This window comes from Benincasa hispida, chromosome 1 (genome assembly GCF_009727055.1).
Source record: "Benincasa hispida cultivar B227 chromosome 1, ASM972705v1, whole genome shotgun sequence".
NCBI lineage: Eukaryota > Viridiplantae > Streptophyta > Magnoliopsida > Cucurbitales > Cucurbitaceae > Benincasa > Benincasa hispida.
Genome location: NC_052349.1, coordinates 21,453,088 through 21,477,979, shown reverse-complemented (window position 1 = coordinate 21,477,979; position 24,892 = coordinate 21,453,088). Strand labels below are relative to the sequence as shown.

Sequence of the window (24,892 nt, the reverse complement as noted above, 5' to 3'; positions counted from 1 at the left end):
CCGCATCCGTAGCGTTACCAGGATAAGGTTTCCCTCCTATATTTATATACTACAAACCATTTTGGTTATCACTCAAGACATGATCCACTTGTATGTCACCACATATATGCTTAAGTCACATACAGATAACCAGGGATTTTATGTTTATTGGTTTGTGGTAAAATCTAAATGTGCAAAGTCAAGTAGTGAAGTAAATATCATTTATATTATACATCACAAGTGTTCGTCCAAAGTTGTTTACAAACTACTGGACACGAGACTTTAGGGCACAAACCACAACCATAATAACGACTGGGTCAAATATCTGTTTTACCCTTGAGATTACGTCTTATTCTTCAAGTCCCTACTGATCCTCTAATAAACAACTGGTTTGTGATCCAATCACTAAACCAAATTCTCTCAGCCCAGTGAAAGGGTGGGGCCCCTTGTTAAGACCTGGATTCAGTACTTGAGAGAACAACCTTTCTCTTATCCCTAAATCGGGTAGGCGTGAACTCCGTCTTGCACCTTCTGTTCCCAGCTATCTATATAGTCTCACCCCTGAAATGGGAGTCTTATTGAGCCGGTGCTGTTGAGCTAACCCTCACCTATGCAAATCTAAGGGCAATCTTGAATAAACAGGGATTCATAGTTAGCTTAGGATTAAGATCGAGTTACCTAGGTCATCTGGGTGAAATAATCAGTCTTATACAGTAAACAACGTTATAAAGTAATAGTGACTTATTTCTTGGTCCTTTATGCAAACTCATTGCATAGGATGCCTCCACTCCTCATGCCATAACATGTACGAATTAGGATCACATCGTATGTAGCACTTTATAACAGCTACATAGTAGGCTGCATCCAATGGTGTTACCAGAATAAGGTGCCCAAACTTATTCATGTACCATAGATCATTTTGACTATTTACTTGAACTCGATCCACTCTTATGTCTCCACATAAAGTTCAAGTACTCATACAATAGTCATGAGCCTTAGTTAATTGGATTTAGACTTTCATACGATTTATGAGATCAATAACAAGTATATTGATTATAGAAAATGTTTATCATTTTACAAACTGCGAGTTTTAGGACATAAAACCCAACATAAACGACCACGGAAACAGTATTATTGGACTCAACGATATTGAAATAACAATGCAAACACATTTATAGAAGACAATATTGATGCACACCTTGTTTTTCTTGATTTGTCGCAAAGAGATGGGCTTTGAGAGTTTCAGTACTCCCAAGCACTTGTGAAAATTTTATAGAGCTAATACTTGTAGAGCACGCCAATTGTTGGATTTCTCAAATAATGATATATAATAATGTAATATTATTATTATAGAGAGCATATTCATAAAATTATTTTGCAATTAATGATTACGTACACGTGGACAATTATTTACTACCAAAATACTACCAAAATTCTAACTCTTTTAACGAGTTTTTAAAAAACGTGCTATTTTTTTAATGCAAAAATTAGAAATGGCTATTTTGGACAATTTTCCGTTTATATATTTGTTATCTATTTTCGATTAGAAATTTAAGTTTTTTTTAGATGGTGAAAACCAATAAAAACAAAAATAAAAATAAAAATAAAAATAAAAATAAAGAGAAAATAAACATAGATTTAAAAGATTAAAAACGAAATCACTATCATTCAAATCCTTATCATCCTCAATTTCAAATCTCCACCAACTTCATTGGTGTGCCCATGTTCATTAATGGAAAGTTTTCAATAAAAAAACTTTGATGAAAATCATAACTCGAGTTTTTTTTTTTTTTTTTTTCCACAATGACTAAATTGTTTCAAGACATGTACGAAAGACCAGAATATTACAAAAACTAAATTACAAGGAGTCACAACACAAGTTAACCAAAAATATATTCTTCACGTAATAAAATAAAATTTACCAAAACACTATTTTTACTTCATATCATAGCTGATTTTTTTTTTTTTTTTTTTTTTTGCAAAAATTATTTTGAAAGCTATAACAATCTCAAACTAAGTTCAAGTATCTCTTTCATCTCTTCTCGAAATGACAAGTAAGCTATTTCTATAAAAACGTGTTCAATTTCATACGTTACAACTCTGCCACTGTCCCAAAAATGAAACAAAACCAACAATTTCACTGATCTCAAAAGCCTTCTGATCTCCTACCATAAACCCATAAATTCAAATGATTTCCACAAACAAACACATCATTACCAAATATACACTAATCACAGCAAGTAGGTTCAAACTGTTTTTGCAGCTTTTCCCAAAGGCATAAAACCAATCTTGGGCTTTGGTAATGAGCCAAAATGTAATTGTATTCACAGCCAGAGTTGTAAAATCTTTCTTCATTGATGTACTGTACCTCCTTCCCACCCTTGCTGAATTGCTCAATCCATATGCCCATTGCAACATCTTCAAGCTTAAAAAGCTGAACATAGACAAAAGTAGTTTCAAATAAGGCAGGCATAAGAAGAAAAGCCATTTTGATTTTGCAGTGTGCAGGGAGAAGCTGAGGCGTTTGCTTGTATTTTTACCTTGAGGCTTCTATTCTGGTGGCCTTGGACGATGAATTTTGCAATATCTCGTGATATGACATAACCTGGCCCGTGTGCCCAAGGAGGGTATGTCGCATTTGGCCATTCCTGCATTTATACATAAAAACATGTATAAAAGATAGAATATATTTTGACCTATTTACTTAAACTTTGAGATTTTATAATAGTTTTATATGGCATTAGCATGTGGGAGGTCCAATATTCATTTCCGTGCCTTCCTCTTCAATAATATTAACAGCCTACTTGTTGGATGTGACTTTTTTTTATCCTTAACTTATCAATTTAAACTATTTTCAAACTCCAGTCATTTCATTTTCTCTAAAAAAAAGTATTGATATATTTGCCGGTCGGACTTTTTGAGTTAAGCAGTTTAAGAATGTACAAAACCAAAGCTCTACAAAAAGCAAGAGTTGATCATATGAGAAACAAATCAAACCGATATAAGATCAAGTTTTGAGTCAGGTACCTCCTCACTGATATGCCACTTGCTGTCTTTATCTCTATGGGGTGATGAATCAAAGGAAATAAGACCATACAGTAAGCCAGTAGCTGGCCTGCTTTTTACTCCAGATAAAACTTCATCAATTCTAACAAATGCATCATCATCTGTCTTCATGATATATTTTGCAGGAAGGATCTTGGTCTGAAAATGTCAAAATGAAACTGATAGATCGCACATAACTTATGCAGGGACGGTAAAAGTTCCATGATAATAGTTTCAAATAACAAAAAGATTGGAAAAGCTCGGTTGTTATACGTATACACATACCCCAAACATGCAAATTGCAATTGTTTTCAAAGTGATCAAGCTGTAATAATCAACAAACGGCATCAACTGAATATCACCATAAGCTTCCACTTCTCTCCAAAGCTCCAAATTTACTTGTGCATTCTTATCCTGCAGCAGTAAATTATCCAAGATCAAGAGAATAAATACAGAAAAGGGCATATTGAAAAATACAGGAAATTGAATGAATTGGGTGCAGCAATAACTGCTTGTAACAATATCAGATCAAAAGCATATTGGAAAATAATTATAGCAATCAATTATACATATATACTAGCACCATTTATTTGTTCAGATCCTTTTGGCTTCTCTATTAGATTTCTTTGTGAGAACTGGTCGGGACTTCAAAGTTGAAACATGTCGAACATCTATTGTCCAGCAACTGTACAACAGAGCCAGTAATAAAAGTCTCCAATACTGAGCTGCTTATCCATGGGAGAAATCGGCATTGAAGATGCAAGGATAGCACATCTCAGTCATAAAATAAAATATATAGTAAATATGAGGACTCCGCAGATTATAGGCTAAAAATGATAAGGATAAAAGAACTAAAGCCACAATACTAGCAAAGCGACAAGTTCCTGGAGATTCAAAGATTATAGGGTCAAAATAAACTACTATGAGAATCTAGACTGCATCACTTACAAAGCCTATGAAAAATCGGACCGCTACATCACCACTACGTACAGCCTCATACTGCATCCAAGTCCTTCTCAAGGCCATGCGACGCTTGAAATTGTTTCCAGTAGAAAAAACCCCAACCAACATCAGAAGTCTTCTCTTTGGGATAGGGGGAGCTCCAAGGTGCTCAGAGTTGACAAAATCATGATCTTCAGAAACTGGTAGGCCTTTAGCCAAGGAAGAGAGAAGATCCAAACCACCCGCTACCTTGACTTGATTAACTGTGCATGGTTCAAGTTTCTGCAGAACTTTCACGTAGCCTTCCATTAGTTCAACTCATAATTGAAATATACATATCAGTACCATTAGTTCATCAGAGTGCCCAACTCATACCTTACCTCCCTATATTCGAATGAGGTTTCATGTCTTCCATTGACAGTCATATGGAATCCCTCCAAACCAATCCATAATGTTGCAGTGAACAAATTCCCCTCAATGAATGGAAAATTGGCACTTTCATGAGTTTGCCCTGTGGAAATATTGGTCAGGCTGGTATCACCACTATCATGATGCATACTGATATTTTCTGCTCTGGTGCTTCTGAGAACACGTTCGTTACAAAGAACAAGTCCATCAACTGCCATATTTATTTCCAAAATACATTAGCAACCAGAGGATCTTTCATTCAATTTCATGTGTAAGCAGAAGACAAAGCAGAATGTATTTAAGATCAATCTATCAACACAGGATGAAATGTTATATTAGACCAACTCCACACAATTATGTCAGTCAAAACCCAATAGGCTTCTTAACTTGATCATTTACTGCATCCTAACAACTAACAAGAACGACACACTGGAAACTAAACCACTATGTAATGAATAATTTGAAGAAATGCAAGAACTGATCGGCAATATAGACTTGAGAATATTCAGTTAGTACAGAATATTACATTAATTTGGCATCTCCATCTCAACATAAGATATGTTAATCTTGGCCAGTAAGAGTATGGAAAATGGGAAAAATGGGAAAATGGGCAGCTCAAGTGAGTGAAAGTTAAATTAGCACAAAACCTGTAACCCAATTATATGAATACTTTTAATACTTCCTTTTACTTGAGGACTTTGAAAATTTGTAGAAGACTCAACAAGTAAAAATCAATACTAAATAAGGAGTAAATGATATTACAGAGAATTTGAAGATAGGGCTTCCTACTCTTATACCAAGTTAAATCATCACTAAACCTTAGAAATTAAGTCGATGGGTTACACTAAGTTTAATTATATCAATACTTTTGATAACGAGTATTTGGGGGCTACCAAACGTATCATATAAATATACCTTTATAAGAGCTTGCAGACAGATGAGCTGGACACCTCTCCTCTTTGCCCCACTTTTGTTCATTAGTCCACGTATTTTGAACTATAAATGATTCGTCAGACATGTTGTCACCGGGCAAACTGACATTGTAATGCAAGATAATAGGGGGATTTGGCTCCCCGAAAGCCTGAGAGCCTAACAGTTCAATCCGGAAGCCCCCTTGCTCTCCATTAGGTATGCCAACGAGGGTAATAGAAGAATCCTCAACTAAACCGCAAGGGATTTCAAGAACAATTCCCCCAGTAGGTGAAATTTTGGCTGGTGAGCTTACAGAGGAAGGGCATACTTCATGCTTCGAGTTGTTGCCATTACCGACTTTAATGGTCTTTTCTGATTTAATAACTGACAATAAGTCACCCCATGCAATGGAAGCCTCTTTAACCCCTTGTATTGTTTCGGGTAAAAAATCAGACCTCGACAACAGGAGATGCATGTGCGACCACAGAAGTAAAGCTTCTGACTCTCGCTTAGTAATATTATTTGGAGCGATTAGATCACTGAGTCCTTCAACATTTATAAGATGAGGTCGTCCAGGTTCTGACGCTCTCGCTACTTTAGATTCCAAAGACTCGTTGCTGCTACTATGAGAATTTTTGGTTGGATGATTTCTGAAAAAATCACGCGCTGATTGCTTTTTAGGCTGGGTATTCATAAGGCCATAACGCAAAGCCAAGATTGTGGCAAGTGCTAGTATTAACGTTCCTCCATACCACTTCTTCATTTTTTTTTCTCTCTTATATATGTTTGAGAGATACCACTTCATCTAAGGAACTTCCTGCAAATTACAAGAGAATGCATAGCTCAGCACTCAGAGTTATGCTTCAAATCATAGACATTAATATTTAACTCAAATCAAAATGGTGCAGTAAATTATTTTCAGATCATCGGAATCTAGACTAGCTATATACAATAAATGAAATCCTCAAGTAAATTACAGCATTTTTTACCCGAAAGGGGCATGGGCCTCGTGACAAATTATCACACAAAAACAAATTCATAAGTTGTCCATAGCTTCTTTGTCCACAAGTTATTTTGAACAAAATAATACACAAAAAACTGAATATTGCAGTTGATTTATACTCGAAGCCTGAAGAAAAACTACAATATGAGAAACTACAATATGGGATCTTCTTTTCATCTTTTGAAGTCAATTAATTGTAGCTACCAAGGCAACAGACAAACAAGCTCAATGGCAGCTCTCAACTCGCATATTCAAACCTGGCTTGAGAAAAGCCAATTCCACCAGAAGCACATAGAACTTCCATCGAAGAATCACTTAGAATCTTAACAACAAATTTAAGTGCACGTAGGAAATGAGCTAAAGCTAAAGAGAATCCATGTATTTGAATATCATATATCAAGAAAAACAAAAATCAAAGCTAGAAAAGCTACGGATTTCACTTCAAGCAACGGTATTAGGCCCAATCAATCAATTAACAGAGCGAAAGATTTTAACCAAAAATTCAATTGCATATCGGAAATGAGCTGAAGCTAAACATAATCCGAGTATCCGAACATCATATATCTAGCAAAATACAAGCTATTAAAGCTACAGATTCCACTTCAAGTAACACTACCGTCAGCAATCGATCAACACAGAGAAGCAGAGCCGTGGAGATCTGCTGCAGATAATCAACTACCTTATTTCAAGCTTCCATCAAGAAGGTTCGGGAGATAGGATAAGCATTTGCAATGTGCAACAGCCGTTAAAATTGCATCCTTTTTTTGAGCTCGAAAGCGGAAGAACAGTGGAGTAGAAGAAGAATTCCGGTGATCGGAAGTTGATATTTCCCGGCGGTTTGTTGGTCGGAACTTGGGAGAAAGGCGGAGGCTATTAATGAGACTTTGTGTTGACAAAACGACAGCCCGGTGCTGCGTTTTTTTGGAGCATAGAAAAAGAAAATTTTAGTGCAAAACTGTTTTGAAGGGGCATTCCGAGAATTGAACTCGGGACCTCTCGCACCCTAAGCGAGAATCATACCACTAGACCAAATGCCCTTTTGATTGAAATCTTTAAAACTAATATATTGAATCTTATTACAAACATTTAAATGTATTTGAAATAAAGACTATTCTAAAATTATAATAATCTCCTCTTGCTACCGTAAATATTATTTTATATTTCTCAATTAGATATAGTCAATACTATCTCAAAATCTCAATTTATTACCTTATTTACTATTTGCTACAATTTTTACTATTTTACATTCATAATTTTTTTTATTACAATGTTTACTGTTTCCTTCTCAAACTAAAATAGTTTACACCTCAAATACGTACTATTATAATCCAAATTAAAATAATCTATACCCCAAACACAAACTATTATAACTCAACTATAATAACCTAAGACTATATAACCAACTCCTTATCCCAAACACCGCATTTGAAACTAAATTTAGAATTTTATAATTAAAACAAAACATTTTAAAACTTACAGGCATGATGAAATTAGTACATTTAAAAACGTTGCGTATAATTTTGAAATCTTTATGAAAGTAAAATGATCTAAAACTTTATTTTTAAAAAAATCTAAAATTATTTTAATATTTAATTATATTTAAAAAATAAATATATTGATAAGAACTTTGAGCCCTATTTGGTTTGTGATGTGTTTTTGGTTTTATGTTTCAAAAAGAACAAAAAGTATAAAGGAGTTGTTTGATAGCTCACTAAAGTTGGGTTGGGTGGGTTTAAAAAGCCCACGTAGTATTTGATGCCCGTTTAAAAGAAAATGGCAGGTTATAAACCCATCGTTTTAACCTACTACTTTCTCTCTCCATTTTACACCACTTTTTCGAGGTCTTTTAATACTCTCCCCATTTTCTCTCTCTCTCTTCCCCCATGCGTTTTCATTATTCACCTCTCTCTCTTTTCATCTTCTCTCTTCTTTCGTCGTTCGATTTGTCTTCCTTCATCCCACCTCTTCTCCCTCTGGCTTGTATGGGTTGTATTCTTCTCAGACTTCATTCTATATTTGCATTTTCTTGTTGAACGATGCGTTTCTCTTCTTCAGTTTTCTTTGTATAGCTATTTTTCTAGATCTTGTAGACATGAACGATTTTTTGGTAGATCTAACTATTTTTTTTTGGTAGATCTCACTATTTTTTTTGGTAGATCTAAATATTTTTTTGGTAGTAAATATGAATGAATTCCTTGTAAATTTAACTTTTTTTTGTGTGTAGGTCTGAAATCTTTTCGAAACTTAGTTTCTGGCTTAGGATTTATACATTCTTGTCTTGATTCCCTCATATGTTATTTGTCCTTGCATGTTTTGAACTTCCAATTGTTGTTGGCTCTGTACTTCGTTGGATTCGTTTTTGTTCTGATTTAGCTTCCCGTCATTTTGGGCATCCACTACTACAAAAACAACATTACTTGACGCTTGAAACTTTTGAGTACTTGATGTTTTTATTAAAAAAAAGTCAAGTAACATGTAAATTTGATGAAAAACGTCAAGAATAATGGAAAAAAGCGGAGATTGGCACAAATTTTTTGGATTTTTTCATTCCGTTTTTACTTGACACTTTATATAGTCAAGTAATTTGTGGTTTATTTGTGAAAATATATTTAAAGAGATGAAAAATTGGGGGAGGTATCCCCAAACCCTTCACATCGGTGGTTCTTCTTCATGCCATTGATGATTCTTTCACATTGTTGGTTCTAGTTTACGTCGTTGATTCCTTACGCTGCCATCGCCAGTTCCTTCATGTTGTTGGGTTTCTTCAAATTTGAGAAAACATTATGATGGAATTGGTAGGTCATAGGTGTTGTTTTTAATGTCTTGTCCATCATTTAGAAGGCTTGCAGCAGACTAGTATTGCTTGATGATTAGAAAAATGAATCTACCATTGTTTAGTTCTTTGACCAGATCATTAAAAAGTATCACATCAACAATCTGAAGATTACTCGACCAAATCAATAATCCAAGTGTTGGATTTTATATCCTAAAACTCGTGGTTTGTAAACAATAAACTTATTCTGAAAATTCAATAAGTTGTTATTGAATATATTGCTTATTAGAAATCCAATAAACTTAAAAGTCCCTTGACTATTACATGAGTACTTGAACTTTATGTGAAGACATACAAGTGGATCGGGTTCGAGTATATAGTAAAAAAATGATTTATAGTATATGAATAAGGTTGAGTACTTTATTCTGGTAATACTATTGGATGCGGCCTACTTTGTAGTTGTTATAAAGAGTTGTAAAGTACTACAAACGAAGTGATCCTAATTTGTACATGTTATGACATGAGAAGTGGGAGCGTCCTGTGCAAATGAGTTTATACAAGATCGGACCACGAAACTAGTCACTCTTACTTTATAATGCTGTTTACTATTTAAGACTGACTATTTCAAAGCGATGACCCAGGTAACTGTACCTTAATCTTGAGCTAACTATGAACTCCTATTTGTTCGGGATTATCCTTTGATCTGCAAACGGTGAGAGTAGTCCAACGTCACTGCTCAATAAGCCTCCCATTTTGGGATAAGACTGGATGAATAGCTGGGGACATAGCCCTGCAAGATGGAATTCACTCCTACCCGATTAGGGTTAGTAGAGAGATTGTTCCCTTTAAGTACCGATTCTAGGTCTTGAACAAGAGTCTTCACCCTCTTATCGAGCTGAGAGGGACTCGAGGATCACAAATCAATTGTTCGTTAGAGGATCAACGGGACTTAAGAAACAAGAGGTAATTTTGGGGTTAAAACAGAGATTCGACCCAACCATTATTACAAACAACTTGTGAAGGGTTAACTTACTAATCATGATTATATCGAGTGGACATAATATATCTACGGAGTTCAACTATGGGCTTTAGTGGAGTGACCCATTAGTTAACGAATGGGGGTTAATTTGGTTTAATGAGTTTAGCCAATTAATCTCGGATCGTTGGAGCTCATGACTTGTAGGTCCGCGAGGTCCCTCTACTGGCTCGTAAATTGATTAGCTCTAGAGTAGCGTGATAAGTTAATTTGAAACGTTCAAATTAGAATTAAACGAAATTGGAGAATTAATATTTAAATATGATTTAAATATATGGAGATGAAATTGTGTAAAATTAATTTAATTTTATAATTAAATTAATTAGAAATATTTAAATTGTTTAAATAATTATTTATTAATTTTATTATAAAATTAATTTTGTAAAATTAATAATTTTTCAATTTTATAAAATAAATTGATTTATGAAATCAATTATGAAAATTTGGAAAGAAGAAAAAACACAAAATGGAAAATTGAGATTTTCCATTATCATCTTCAAGTAGCTCACACTAAACCCACCTCCTAAGTCTTTAATTACTCTAAGCATGAGCTGCATCTCATGCAGCCATTCTCATTGCATGATGGTCTGCAATATATTGAAGAGATTAGAGTGAATTTGAGGGAATGCAATCGATAGAATATTACTGAAAAATTCGTGAGAAGAAGGAGTTCTTCATTGCCAAATTCCTTGAATTCAAGCTTATTTTGAGCTCCACAACTCAATCTAGAGCACCAAAAGAATAGTAGGGAAGATCTTGGGATGGTCTAAAATAAGAATTTAGAGAGATTTGCAGCTGAAATCAAACTTTGAAGAAGTTGTTTCTGCTATAGCATGCTTTAGTTTCAGTCAAAATTAATGAATTAGATTGCTTATCGATCCTCGTCGCTTCCGCTGCCTGCTGATATGTTCCAACGCCAAGATCACTGTTGAATTTTTTTATTTTGACGATTAACCTTGTGAACTTCATATAAATTGCAGCTGACCTTGCGGAGATGCTGTCAACGGACATGGAAAAAGAATAACTAGGCGGACACCGACTAAACCAAAAACTGCATCCTTTGAGGTACATTATTTGCCCCTGAATCCTGTTAAATCTGTTAATATTGGATAGAGAAGAAATTCCACATGTGTAATATATTGAGATTTCAATAACCACTCATTCAGATGTGTGATTTCTATTAACTCTGCTTCTTTCTTCCTGTAGAAGAAATTAATTTTAAGCTTATAATCATTATTTTCATCTATATTTTTCTTTGTTTTGAAAGGTTATATCTAAGTCAAAATTTAAAAACTTAAAAAAGTAATGTATAAGCTTTGTTTTTTGTTTTTAAATTTTTGATAAGATTTCAAATGTGTTTTTATGAAAGTGAAGTAGACAAAATTGTTAGAAAAGAAGCATACATTTTAAAACACAACTAAAGAAGTTGTTATCAAATGGACCTTTAGAGTTCATTTTTCACTAGCGTTGATATCATGTGCTTGGTTTTCTATGTACTAATATGCTCAAAATTTGATCCACTATATGTCTCACATATGGTGAAGTAAACTTTGAAATCCTTTGATCTTGTAACTTACAACATTTAGTTTGTAAAGAGATTTCTTACATCTCCAGGGCTGCGAATATCTCACTTCAATGAAGATGGAGCCATTGTTGGGTCTGATCCTTATTCTCCTCCTCTCAAAACCAACGATGCCGCGGAGACATTTCCATAAAAAGAATCCACGACTACGATGACGACTTTTGAAATCTCGTCGGCCCTTTGTTATTGAAATTGAACTTGCTATTAGTGAGGTTCAGAGATGCCGCTCTAGGCAAGTCTCAGAGTTCCATTTATCTCTCAGTACTTGTGATTTTGATTTAGTGTTCTTGTTGATTTTCTTGTGCTCAAAATTGGAGATGTTGATTTTGGGGGTTAGGACATAATCTATAGTAACTACCAATATTGAAAATATCTCACTAGAACGTAACTTTTTTTTTTCTTACCCTCACAGTCTCTATAAACTCTAGAAGAATAAATTTCTTGAAATTGAAAGCAGTTTGATATGATCTTTAATTTCAGCCCTCGCCATTGCTCTCAACGCTCAGTGCAATAGAGCTATTGTCGTTGCTCTCAACCACCGTCTACAAAGAAAAAAAGGATAAGTAAAAGTATTAGGTATTTTCTAATAACTCTTAAAGTAATTTTCAATCTCTCTCCTTCGTATTTTCCATTTCTCACGATCTTTTATTTTTATTATTTTTCTCTATATAAACCTTCTCCTTCTTTTTCCCTTTACATAAATCCTTTTAATTTTATTTTGGGTTTAGAGAGTTGAGTAGTAATAGTTGTGGAAGAAGTGGAAGAAATGGAAGTGTGAGACAATAAATTAGATCCAAAGTCCCAAGATTATGGTGGACTCATGAGCTTCATCACTCTTTTGTTCTTTCCATTCAAAGACTTGGTGACTATCAAACTTCATCCGGCTAATGCCAAGGAGGTTCTTAGAGTACTGTCCAATTGCAATATTAACAAAGGTGAGCTTGAAAGTGATTTTTTTTTTTTCAAACAGAGATTTATGAAATTCTTGAGATATCACGATTATTATAAAACATTGTGTCAATTTGTATGTAAATTATATGACTCAAGGAACACACATTTTAAATTGAAGTTTAGGCTTTTCTTGAAGTGTTGTATGTCACACTTTCTCCCAGATTACCCTCTTATCTTGAAAGAGAGTGTGACGACAACAGTTACCAACCCTTTATGTGGTACTTACTGCCTAACTGACCTATTTAGGAACTCTGGACATCATAAATAACATTCAAGAACTAATGGAACTTCAAAAATTAAGACAACCTTTGGGTACCATACATAACAACTTATAATATGTACATACAGCAGCAAGATTTAGTGGGTCCCATACACTCAGAACTAGTCCCTAGAATTCAACACATGTGTACAAATTTTTGCAGAGTAACCACCTAAGTTTCCTTCAACTAAACTTTAAATGGTAGAGCAGCAGTGCAGTTAACCTCTAGGGAGATGGCCACTACCTGGAAAGGAAAACATTTAAAAACATGTGAGCTATTAGCCTAGTGAGTGACTTAATCAAAACATAAATCTCATGCTTAAATTGGAAATGTTGGGTTGTATGTCCTAAAACTTGTAGTTTTATAAACAGTAAACATATATGAAGTTTATTCAGACAAGTGTTGTTGATTGTTTAATAACTCTAAATCCAATAAACTACGAATCCTTGGCTATTGTTATGAATACTTGGACTTTATGTAGAGACATAAACTAGATCAAGTTCGAATAAAATAGCTTAAACTGTCTATAGTACTTGGATTAGATTGGGTACCTATTTCTGGAGATACTATCGAATACGACCCGTTTTATGAGTGTTACAGATTTTGTATAGTGTCATAAATGATATGATTAGTTCATTCATGTAGAGACATGTGAGCAGAGGTGTTCTACATGATGAGATTGTGTAAGACAGACCACAAAATAATCACTGTTACGTATCACAAAATAATAATTGTTACGTATTAACACCGATTACTGTAAACACTGATTAATTTAACTTATTGATGACCTAGATAACTTGATCTAAATCCTGAGCTGTCTATGAACTCCTATTTATTCGCGATTATCCCTTGATCTGCATAGGTGAGGGTAAGCCCAACGTCGCTGCTCAATATGCCTTCCATTTTAAGGATAAAACCGGGTAGATAGTTGGGGACATAGAATTTGCAAGTTGAAACTCACGCCTACCCATTTTAGGGATAGTAGAAAGGTTGTTCCCTTAAAGGCTGATCCGAGGTCTTGAACAAGGGGCCCCATTCTCTCATTGGCCTTAGAGAGAATGGATTTAGTAATTATGATCCTAAATCAATTGTTCATTAGAGGGACAATGGTACTTAAGGAGAAAAGATGTAACCCAGGGGTATTTCGGTATTTGACTTAGCTGAGGTTACGAACAATCTATAAAGGATCAACTTATTGATAATGGTTATATCAAATGGACACATAATATATCTACAGTAAGGAGACTGCAACTACAGGCTATAGTGGACAATCTTGTTAGTTAACGAATGTTGATTAACTAGGTTAAAGAGTTTGATCGATTAGTATTGGATCGTTGGAGCCCATGATCTGTAGGTCTATAGGGTCTCTTTGCTAGCTCAATACAGACAAAATTGAAGAATTAGGTGAAGTAAGAATTTGAAATGTTCAAATTCGAGTTTTAGGAAAAATTGTATTTTATATGAGATATAATTTATTAATTATTTATTTTTGAGAGTATACTTGATCATCAGTATGAAAGTTTTTTAAACTTGATTAATGTGATTAATCAAAGCTAGGTGTCATAAACAATTTAATATGTGATATTAAATTTGTTTATTTTATTGAAATGATTTTAATAAAATAATTTCTAAAATTTGAAAATTGTATTTCATTTTTTTTAATAAAAAATTAGTTAGTGGACAATCCATTTGTTGAATTTTCCCACTAACTAAGTGGATTTTGAAGTGACATTTTTCAAGCTTGACACCTAGAGATTACATGCTAGTGGAGTTTGAGGTGGAAGACATGCAAAATGAGATTTTGCATGTGTTTTCTCTACAAAAGACTTTATTTTTTAAATTTGCAAGACCAATGCTTCCACAACTTTTGACCTAAAATCTTCCACCTCATTTCTCTTTACTCTCCTTCTTTCCAAGTCCATTGTGTAAGAATACAAAGCATTCACAAACATACGGAATAGTTATGCATCTTATAACAAATTACAACATGTTATTTTAAACAAATACAAAAGGAGAGAGACATACCCTTGAAGAACTCTTCTTATGGAGATCTCTTGTTATTGTTGTCCAACCAAATTGATCTCTCGTGAGAAATGGAACAATAATCTCCCATTGTCGCTCCAATCATCTGGCTAGCAATCTCTCGCTGTCGCTTGCAATCACGAATAAACTTCTCCACGAATAAACACCCTTCGACACTACCACTCGGCAACCTTGCTATTCTTGGAGTGAGAATCCAGGAGGTGTGGGCTTTGTGTGAATTTGGTAGAGGGATGGAGGAATCCAACGTCCGAACTACATGACCAAGCAAGTGGGAGAAGGAATCTGTCTATCGCATAGATTGAAAATGCCTGATCGTTTAGTAAACCTCGCTTATGTGAGAATCGTCTAGCCGATCATTTAGTCTCTCGCTCAATTGTTTACACAATCACTTAGACTCTCGCCTGATCACTTAGTATCTCACTCATACAATCGTTTAGTAAATATCGCTTATACGATCGTTTAGCAAATCTCGCTTACACGATCGTTTAACAAAACTCACTTGATCGCTTAGAATCACGCTTACACGATCGTTTAGCAAATCTCGCTTACACGATCGTTTAGCAAATATCTTGCTATAGTTTAGTCTCTTGTGATGGCTATCGTGTAGACTCTCGTGAGTAAACGATTAGTGAATTACTTAATGAAGCGATCCCATGCAAAATGAAAACTCTTTTCATTTTTATCCTTCAGTTATCAAATAACTAAAATTAACCTCCCACTTGTACGGTTAATGGAGAATAACCAATTCAACGATTATCTCATAATTGTTTAATTATAAATAAATAAATATAATAACTAAAATATCATATTATATTTATAACCTATAGTTTTAATATCACATCATATGTAATATTTAACCCATAGTTCTTTTCTCCTTGATATAAATCATATTTATATAAATTCCTCCAATTAATTTATCTCATACATCATATCAATTATATCACATATAATTGAACCAGTTTAATTATATCATATATAATCAAACTCCCTCTTGTCAATTTGAACACTTCAAATTGACCAAAAACTGATTCTCAACTTGAATCCATTGAGCTACCAAGGGGACCTTATGGACCTGTAGTTTGAAGCTCCAATGGTACGTGAATAACTGATTAAACTCTTTAGTCACGAGATCCACCATCTGTTAACTGCCAGGTACTCCACTAAAGACCGACAGCTACCCTCTTCGCACTACAGATATATTTCTGTATCCATATAACCAATCAACAGTACGATAACCCTTCACAAATCGCTCGTAAGTACAGCTGGGCCAATTTATCGTTTTGTCCGTGTAGTTACATCTAACTTCTTAAGTACCACTGATCCCTCTAATGAACAATAAGTCATAGTCCTACTATGACTGAGTCCTCTTTTCCAAAGAGAGGGTGTGGCCACTATGTTCAAGACTTGGAATCAACACTTAAGGGAGTAATCTATCTACTTATCCCTACTTTGGGGAAGAAGTGAATTTCGTCTTGTGTAACTGAGTTCCTAGTTCCCCAATCAGAAAAATCCCCAAAAAGGTAGGTTGTTTGAGTTGGAAATCTGACCACTCTCACCCATACTAATTAAAGGACTGCCCTCATAGGCAGAAGTTCCCAAAACACTTAGGATTAAGGTGATGTCACCTATGGTTGTTTTAGTGAGATGTAAGTCTCAATTATCAACGGTGTTATATAAAGAGACTAATCATTTCGTGGTCCTATCTTATACAAACTCTTTGTATAGAACACCTCCGCTCGCATGTATCCATATGAATGGTCAGGACCAGACTATCTGTAACAGTTTACAACACTTGTAAACATCTACAAAGCTGGCCGTATCCGTAGTATCACCAGGATAAGGTATCCCTTCTTTATCCTTATACTACTGACCATTTAGATTATTACTTAAGGCATGATCCACTTGTATGTCTCATACACATGTTTAAGTTTACATGAAATAACCACGGATCTTAGTTTATTGGATATGAGTAAATGTAAATAAAATAACTCTTATTTTATTAACAATAATGTGTACAAACTGTTTACAAACTACAAGACTTCGGGAGAATTAGGACCCAATCCCAACAATAAGGGCATGTAAATTTCGTCTTTTGTTGGTTGTCTTGATTTATCGAGACCTGATAGAAACCCAAAAAACCATCGAGAAAACAGAAGAATGGCTTTCCAGCAAGCCTTTAAGCATTTAATCAATAAAGGGAATGGGGAAGTGGTCTTTTCTAGTTACAACATTTAATTTCCTGAAATCTATACAAATCCTCTACCCATTCTGAACCCTAACAGGAATTAAACTATCCTCACCATTTTTTTACCATACTAATACCCGTTTTCTTAGGCACTACATGAATAGGATTGACCCACTCGCTATCAGGGATAGGACAGCTAATACCTGCAACCAAGAGTTTGAAGACCTCTTTCATGTCAACCCCGTACTCCATTTTTTCTACATAAGTGAGTGACAAGCGTGTTAAGTAAAATATGAAAGGAGGTAAAGAAAGTAGGCAGATGGAGGAAGAAAATTCTAAGTGTTAGAAATACTTAGTCAAGGATGAGTTTTAGATAATATAACAAGTGAAAATTGGCTAAGTATGGATGCAAAGTGTAGGCATGCATTGATAAGGCTTGCGGCAGCCTCAAGTGTGTGCGAGCAAAGGCGCTGGACGATCGTGTAGCAGATGAGAAACACTATACGATTGGGTATACGATCGTCTAGTAAGTGAACGACACTACATGATGAGGTAAGCAATCATGTAGGCGGGCGCTGGGTGATCGTGTAGTAATTGCACGAAGCTGAACAATGCACTGGACGATATGAAGGATCTCGCTAAACCATAGCGCTATACTTTGGAGGATAGTGCTAAGCGATGGGGCGTTGGCACTACATGATCGGCATCAGCGCTAGACGATGAGCTGCACGACAAGTGCTAGACGATAGACGTTGAGCACTAGACAATGGATGCTGGGTGCTAGATGATAGACGTTGGGCACTAGACGATGAACGTTGGATGCTAGACAATAGATGTTGGGCACTAGATGATGGACGTTGGGTGCTAGAAGATAGACAATTGGCGCTAGACAATAGTTGCTGGGCGTTAGATGATGGAGTATGCAATGTACGCAAGGCATTGAAACTCGATGCACGCTAAATTTATATTATGAGGTTGGCCTAACGTGGGTTATGAAGGAATGGAAGGAAAAACAAATTAATTGAAGAAACTCACTAACTGGAATTGGGCTGGAAGCACTATGTGCTGGATGAGGTGGTGGTTTGACCATTGAACAGGGGAGGCGGCAGGAAGTATAAAAGAAAGAGGAACTTTATAAGCTAGGTTTTTGCAAAGACTTGAGCAAATTAAGTGAGATCAGTGCCATTTGAAAGCTGGGAGAATTTAGATTTTGAGGTTGTTTTTTCGGAGAAAGATCTCATGGGGAGAAGAACAAAAAGTGAAGAATTTACAGAAGGGACAGATTCTTGGATTAACCAGGGCTCGAAGTGAATATTGGAATCTCAAAGCCAAATTACAAGAAAATTGGGGCCTATATTTTAAGATAAGAAATTTAACTCAATTCTAAACAAGTTTGTAGAAGAAAATTTCTTAAAAAGAGTTCTGGATTTTGAGTTATGAATTTTTGAAGTTGGAACAGGGAATTGGTGCGTAAGCAGGCAGCTGATTGGGAAGAATAAGCAAGCAGCTCACCATAGTGAGCGAGAGCGAGGGAGAGATAAGAAAATGAACGAGAGCGAGCGAGAGTTATGAAAGTCACAAATCTTGCTAAAAAGTCACAAATCTCGCTTGGAAGTCACAAATTTTGCTGGAAAGTCACAAATCTCGTTGGGAAGTCACAAATCTCATTGGAAAGTCACAAATCTCGTTGGAAGTGGTAAGTCTCGCTGATGAGGATGATCTCGCTCATGATGATCATCTTACTAGTAATGCTGTTTTGTTGGTGAAAGTTCCATTAGTAAGCGAGCTACCAGAAGCATTTTGCTGAGAATTCAAAGGAATCTAACCGGAGATTATGTCCTTTCAGGCCAAGAGGAGCTAGAAGAGGCATATAAACCGTTAGGAGCCCCGGCGAGCTACGAGTGACTCTAAATGCTTTAAATGTTTTAAGTAAATTGTTAATGCTTATGGATGTCCAGCAATGTATGTTTACTGAAAGCTATTTATGATAACTATTCTCAAATAGTTAGCAGGCAACGCATCTCACATTAATGTTATGTTAATGACATGCTTTTCAATGAACAAGAGGATGCATTAGTATAGAAAGCTTTTGGGCAACTAAGTCATTAAGAGATAAGAATAAGAAAGTTCAGTTTGAATAGCTTAGTACCGAAGTACATAGAAGAGAAGGTACTGAAACTTTGTCTTAGAATTTGAATAGCTCAGTAATGAAGTACACAGAGAAGGTACTGAAGCTTTGTCTTAGAATTTGAATAGCTCGATACTGAAGTACATGGAGAAGGTATTCAAGCAGCTCGATACTGAAGTACATGGAGAAGGTATTCAAGCAGCTCGATACTGAAATACACGGAGAAGGTATCTAAGCAGTAGTACCTAAGGTATGACGGTACTTAAACTAGAATCACATGAATGTAAGAAAAGTTGTTATTGATAGTGTAGAGATCATTCCACACTAATTATGGATTGACGTTGAGGAATTGAGTAAAGGTTCTCTCTCAACTAAGGTTGCAAATTATGTTTTTAGGAAGAGAATAAAAGGGTTCCTTCCTAGTTAAGTAGTAATGCAGTAAAAGATGATAAAGAGCGAACAAGAGGGCCACTCTAGACTGATAGACTAAGGCATAGTCCAACAAAGCATAAAATAGTGCTATATGATGTTGATGATGACATGAATAATAGTTGTCAAGTTTATGATTTCAGTTAGAGCTTTTAGTTTTAATATGAAATTTATGTATGAACATTATGCTTTAAATGTTAGTCACTCACTGGGCTTCTAGCTCATGTTTTCAAATGTTTTCCTTTCAGGTAGCGGTCAGTTCCCAAAAGACTTCGCTGTTGTTGCTCTGCCACTCAAAGAGTCAGGTTGAAGGAAGCTTAATTGAATACCTATATTAGTTAGTACACATGTGTCTGTCATATGGGGACTAGTATTCTAGATGGGGCTCACTAAGTTGTAATATTCATGTAAAACAGTGCTATGAAACCCTGTAATGTAAATGTGTTAAGTTCTGAGTTAATTAGTTCAGTATATCAATGAAATGTACGTATTTAGGGCTTGAGCAAATTTAACAGGTTAGATAGGCAATAAGTGCCAGCAAGAGGGTTGGTAACTGCTGCAGTCACCACTCCATCTAGGTAAAGAGGGTAATCTGAAGGGGGTGTAACATTTCATGACTACCTCATTCAAGACAGGATTCATACATCATTAGGGCTATCGACAAGGCTTAGCTCTATCTTCCAAAGAGATTCAATGCATGCATACAACAGGTCTAATACCTTGAATGTCGGCTAACGTCCATCCAATGGCCAACTTATATTTCTGCAATACCTCAACTAGCTGCTTCTCTTGTTCCTCAGTTAGGTTCCTTCAGATAATAATAGGTAAGGTCTTAACTTCCCCCAGATAGGCGTACTTTAGGTGGTCTGGAAGCTCTTTCAGCTCCAATTTAGGTGCCTGCAAAACAGAAGGAAGCACCTTGTCAGAAGATTCATCATCAGAATATGAGGGCGTACCTACTGGCTCTGCGATAGACAAGGTGGCAAGCTCTCCAAGTGCGATCAACTCCCCAAAGTCATCCTCATCGTTGTCATAGACGTCCTATATAACTTCCTACTTAAGAGAGTCAAACACATCAATCTGACACAGAATATACTTGCCCTATGGTGGAAGTCTTCATGGCATCGAAAATATTAAACTTGACCAACTCACCATCGAACTCCATAGGCAAAGTGCCCTCATCCACATCAATCTTAGTCTTAGTCGTCTTCATAAAAGGCCGCCCAAGCAAGATTGATGCAGATGAGATGGATGTGGGCTCTTCCATCTTAAGAACATAGAAATCAGCAGAAAAAAGCAACTCATTGACTTGAACTAGGACGTCCTCTATGACTCCTAATGGGTTTATAAAGAACCTATCAACTAATTATATGACAATTCAAGTTTCAGTTAAGTCCTTTAATTTTAATTCTTGATAAATTGAATAAGGCATGGCATTTATTGATGCACCCGAATCTAGCATGTCCCTATCAATTTTCTTTTTCCTTATGATGCAAAGGAGAGAAAACATACTTGAATCCTTCTGTTTTTCTGGCAAATTTTTCTATAAGATCACAGATATGGATTAACTTACCACCATCATCTCCTTTTCTTTGGCTTGTCTTTTCATCTTGCAAAGCTCCTTCAGAAATTTGGCATATTTAGGAATTTGCTTGACGACATCGAGGAGAGGAATGTTTATCTCTACCGTTCTAAATATCTCTAAAAGCTCCTTGTCCTTGTCTGCAACCGGTTCTTTTGGCCTAGCAAGCCTGGAAAGAAAGGTGCTTTAGGCATATACGCATCTAAAGGAGGATAAGGGTGAGAAAATACTCATTGTTTGTTTTGTGGTGGCAAAATGGTATAGTCTAAAGAAGGAATTTCTAGATTCTCCAATTTTGACTCTTTCACTGACTTAACAGGTGGTTCCAACTCCTTGCCACTTCTCAATGTTATTGCACTAACATTTTCTTTAAGAACTAACTCAGGCTGGGACGGAAGTTTGCCAGACTGTCTCTCCAATCTGCTCATAGAGGTGGCTAGTTGTGAGACGGGTTCCCAAAGCTTCAATGGCTTTCTTTGTATCTTGCTGAAAATTCTGTGTATCCTGTTGAAATTTAAAAGAGTTGTCAGCAAGACTTTTATTAATGTCTTCCAAGGACATACTTGAACCAGACGAAGCTTCATGATGAGGCCTTGCCTTCTCACTTTGCCCTTCCCATTTGAAGTTTGGGTGGTCTCTCCACCCAGGATTGTAGGTCTGACTGAATGGGTCCTGCCTTCTATTTTGCCCATTGTAATTGTAGCCTCCAATGGCATTTACCTCAGAATTTCGGAGCACTTAGGAAAATGTCAGCTGAGTGACCAGTCCCATGACATACTTGGCAAACAGAAGCGGTCTATCCAATTTCCACCTTCGCCAACTGCTTAACAACAGAAACTAAGTCAGATATTTCTTTCTTAAGTTCACTTACCTCATTGGCGGATTTAACACTATCTGTTGCTCTGGTTCCAAATTGTTGAGAATTTACAGCCATAGTAACTATTAGGTTCATGGCCTCAGTTGAGGTTTTATTGACTAAAGCTCTTCTTGAAGCTACATCTATACTGCTTTTATCGATCTGCATTAGTCCCTCATAGAAATATTGGAACAAGAGTTTGTTCGAGATCTGATGATGGGGGAACTTGGCACAGGTATTTTTGAATCGTTTCCAATACTCATGAAGGGTCTCTCCATCGAATTGCATGTTGCTATAGATTTCCTTTCTGACATTGGCAGCTCGGGATGCTGGAAATAACTTCTCCAAGAATTGCCTATGCAATTCCTCCCAGGATGTGATGCTTCCTGGTGGAAGAATGTAGAGCCACTCCTTGGCATCTCCCTTTAATTAAAAGGGGAATGCCTTCATATTGATCTGCTCCTAGGTCACCTCACTAGGTCTCATTCCATTGCATATCACATAGAATTCCTTCAGATGTTTGTGCGGATCCTCGCCCTGTAGACCCGAAAAAGTAGGAAGTAAGTGAATCAAGCCAGATTTAAGCTCAAAATTACATGTCGTCTCAGGATAGACAATGCATTAGGGTTGCTGAGTGAAGTCTGGTTTTGCAAACTCCTTGAGGGTCTTTTCTCGTTTGGCCATCACTGGGAAATTTTCAGGAACGTTTCCTTCATATGTGTCTTCAACACGAATTTGTCTGTCAAGAGTAGCCTGCTGTCTCCTTTCTCTTATAATTTTCCGCTCCTCCCTAAAGATCTCTGCAAAATATAATTGTCTAGCACCCTTGGGAGTGTGGGTCATGCACCAAAAGAGAAAATTGATTAGCAAGGATAAACACTACAAGTTTAAAAGATTAAGGATTCCGCCGCTCCTTGGCAATGACACCAATTTAATGGACCGGTCTTATGGTTTCGCTCCCAAAAGACAGCCGTACAAATAAATTTATATGTACTGATCTAAGCATTTATACTATCTAGTAGTACAAGTAGCAAGTCCAGGGCCGAACCACAGAGAGCCAAATATGGATTCCTCAAAAGTTGGAATTTGTAGAAAGCAACCAGGGGAGGATTTGTGAAAATTATTGAAATGAATTGTGAAAGCGAAAATTGTGTAACGCAAACAATGGAGAAGATTTATTTATTGAAGAAATACTTAGCTTGGATAATTATAATTTAATCCATTCCTCTTTAATTCTATCATAGACCACTCAAAAGATACATGAGAATATTTGAATTAAAAACTTAGCGTACTCGATTAGAATCCTATCCGTTAGTCCATAATGAAGGAAATCAGACATAGGATTTCCATGCGTAGCAGAAGGATCGTTCCAAACTTCATTCATATTTGAACATACACAATTACAATCAAGAAACAGAAACTAAGCGATCATGCATAAAATGAAATTACGCATGCTTTACAAAGATCAATGTAAGAATTATACATACCTTTGAAGACTCATCTTCAATCTTCCTTGATCATGAACGCTCGAACAATCAATAAGACTACAAACTCAAACGCTCGAACATTACAATCGCAACACAACACGATCACAACAATCACGAACACAACGAACTCCAAGACCACGAACACAGTGAACGACCTCCAAAAACCTTGACAATGTTGAGTTGAGTATGATACCACCATAATGGCTACCTTGGTATTCTCGGTGTGAGAATCCAGATATGTGGGATCTGTGTGGACTTGGTTAGAGGACGAGACTAGAGGAAGAACAATCATGTAAACGATTGAGCAAGTGGGACAAAGTCTATCGTATAGACGATGCCCAATCGTTTAGAAAAGCTCTGCGATTGTTTAGCAAAAGCTTCGTGATCATTTAGCTATCAGCCAGTTGAGTGAACTATCGTGTAGTGTCATTCCACGATTGTTTAGTCTCTCTTCAGCTGTCATTTTGTAATCTCATTCACTTGACAGCCAACCGTGAGAACTTTCCGAGAGTGAGAACTAAATTTAGGAAAACATTTTCCCCTTTATCTCACAGTTACCATGAAACTACCAATAACCTTCCACTCAATTGGTTATTAGTGAAAAAGAGATAATTATCCAATAATTAATATTATTATAAATACATATTATAACCAACTTACCATAGTATATTTATAATCTATAGTTTTAATATTTCATCTCATGTAACATATAAACCATAACTCTTTTTCTATTTTATGGAACTTAATGTAAATCTCATTTACGTTAACTCTCCACTTGATGTATCTCATACATCACACCGATCATATCATATATAATCGAATTACCTTTTGTCAATTTGAAAATTTCAAATCAACACCAAGAACTGATTCTCAACTTAAATCCATTGAGCTACCAAGGGGACCTTATGGACCTGTAGCTTGAAGCTCCTACAGTACATGAATAATTGACTAAACTCTTTAGTCACGGGATCCACTATCCATTAACTATCAGACACTCCACTAAAGACTGACAGTTGAACTCTCCTTACTACAGATATATTATGTGTCTATATCAACCAATCAACAGTGCGATAACCTTTCATAGATCGCTCGTAAGTACAGTTGGGCCAATAACCGTTATGCCCCTGTAGTTAGTTCTAACTCCTTAAGTACCACTGATCCCTCTAATGAACATAAGTCATAGTCTTACTATGACCGAGTCCTCTCTTCCAAAGAGAAGCTAAGGCCACTATGTTCAAGACCCAGAATCAACCCTCAAGGGAGCAATCTATCTACTTACCCCTGCTTCAGG

The 24,892-nt window shown here is 36.0% G+C and overlaps 1 protein-coding gene and 1 non-coding gene across 3 annotated transcripts; both read right to left on the bottom strand.

Annotated features, from left to right (window-relative positions):
* Nucleotides 1-1,993: 1,993 nt before the first annotated feature.
* LOC120070275 (hydroxyproline O-galactosyltransferase GALT3) lies at nt 1,994-7,218 on the bottom strand. 2 transcript variants are annotated; one of them, XM_039022176.1, is made up of 8 exons: nt 6,906-7,218; nt 5,290-6,103; nt 4,347-4,585; nt 3,973-4,248; nt 3,310-3,438; nt 3,007-3,183; nt 2,520-2,627; nt 1,994-2,413 (listed from the first exon to the last, which is right to left on the bottom strand). In XM_039022176.1, exons 2-8 carry the CDS (start codon nt 6,089-6,091, stop codon nt 2,207-2,209), a joined length of 1,938 nt encoding a protein of 645 aa, XP_038878104.1. In that variant the 5' UTR covers nt 6,092-6,103; nt 6,906-7,218; the 3' UTR covers nt 1,994-2,206. The 2 variants fall into 2 exon arrangements, with proteins under 2 accessions (XP_038878104.1, XP_038878103.1); XM_039022175.1 differs by having other exon boundaries at nt 6,969-7,218.
* Nucleotides 7,219-7,254: 36 nt separating this feature from the next.
* On the bottom strand, nt 7,255-7,326 carry TRNAP-AGG. Its single transcript has one exon. It is a non-coding gene; the product is annotated as a tRNA-Pro (tRNA).
* Nucleotides 7,327-24,892: the final 17,566 nt, after the last annotated feature.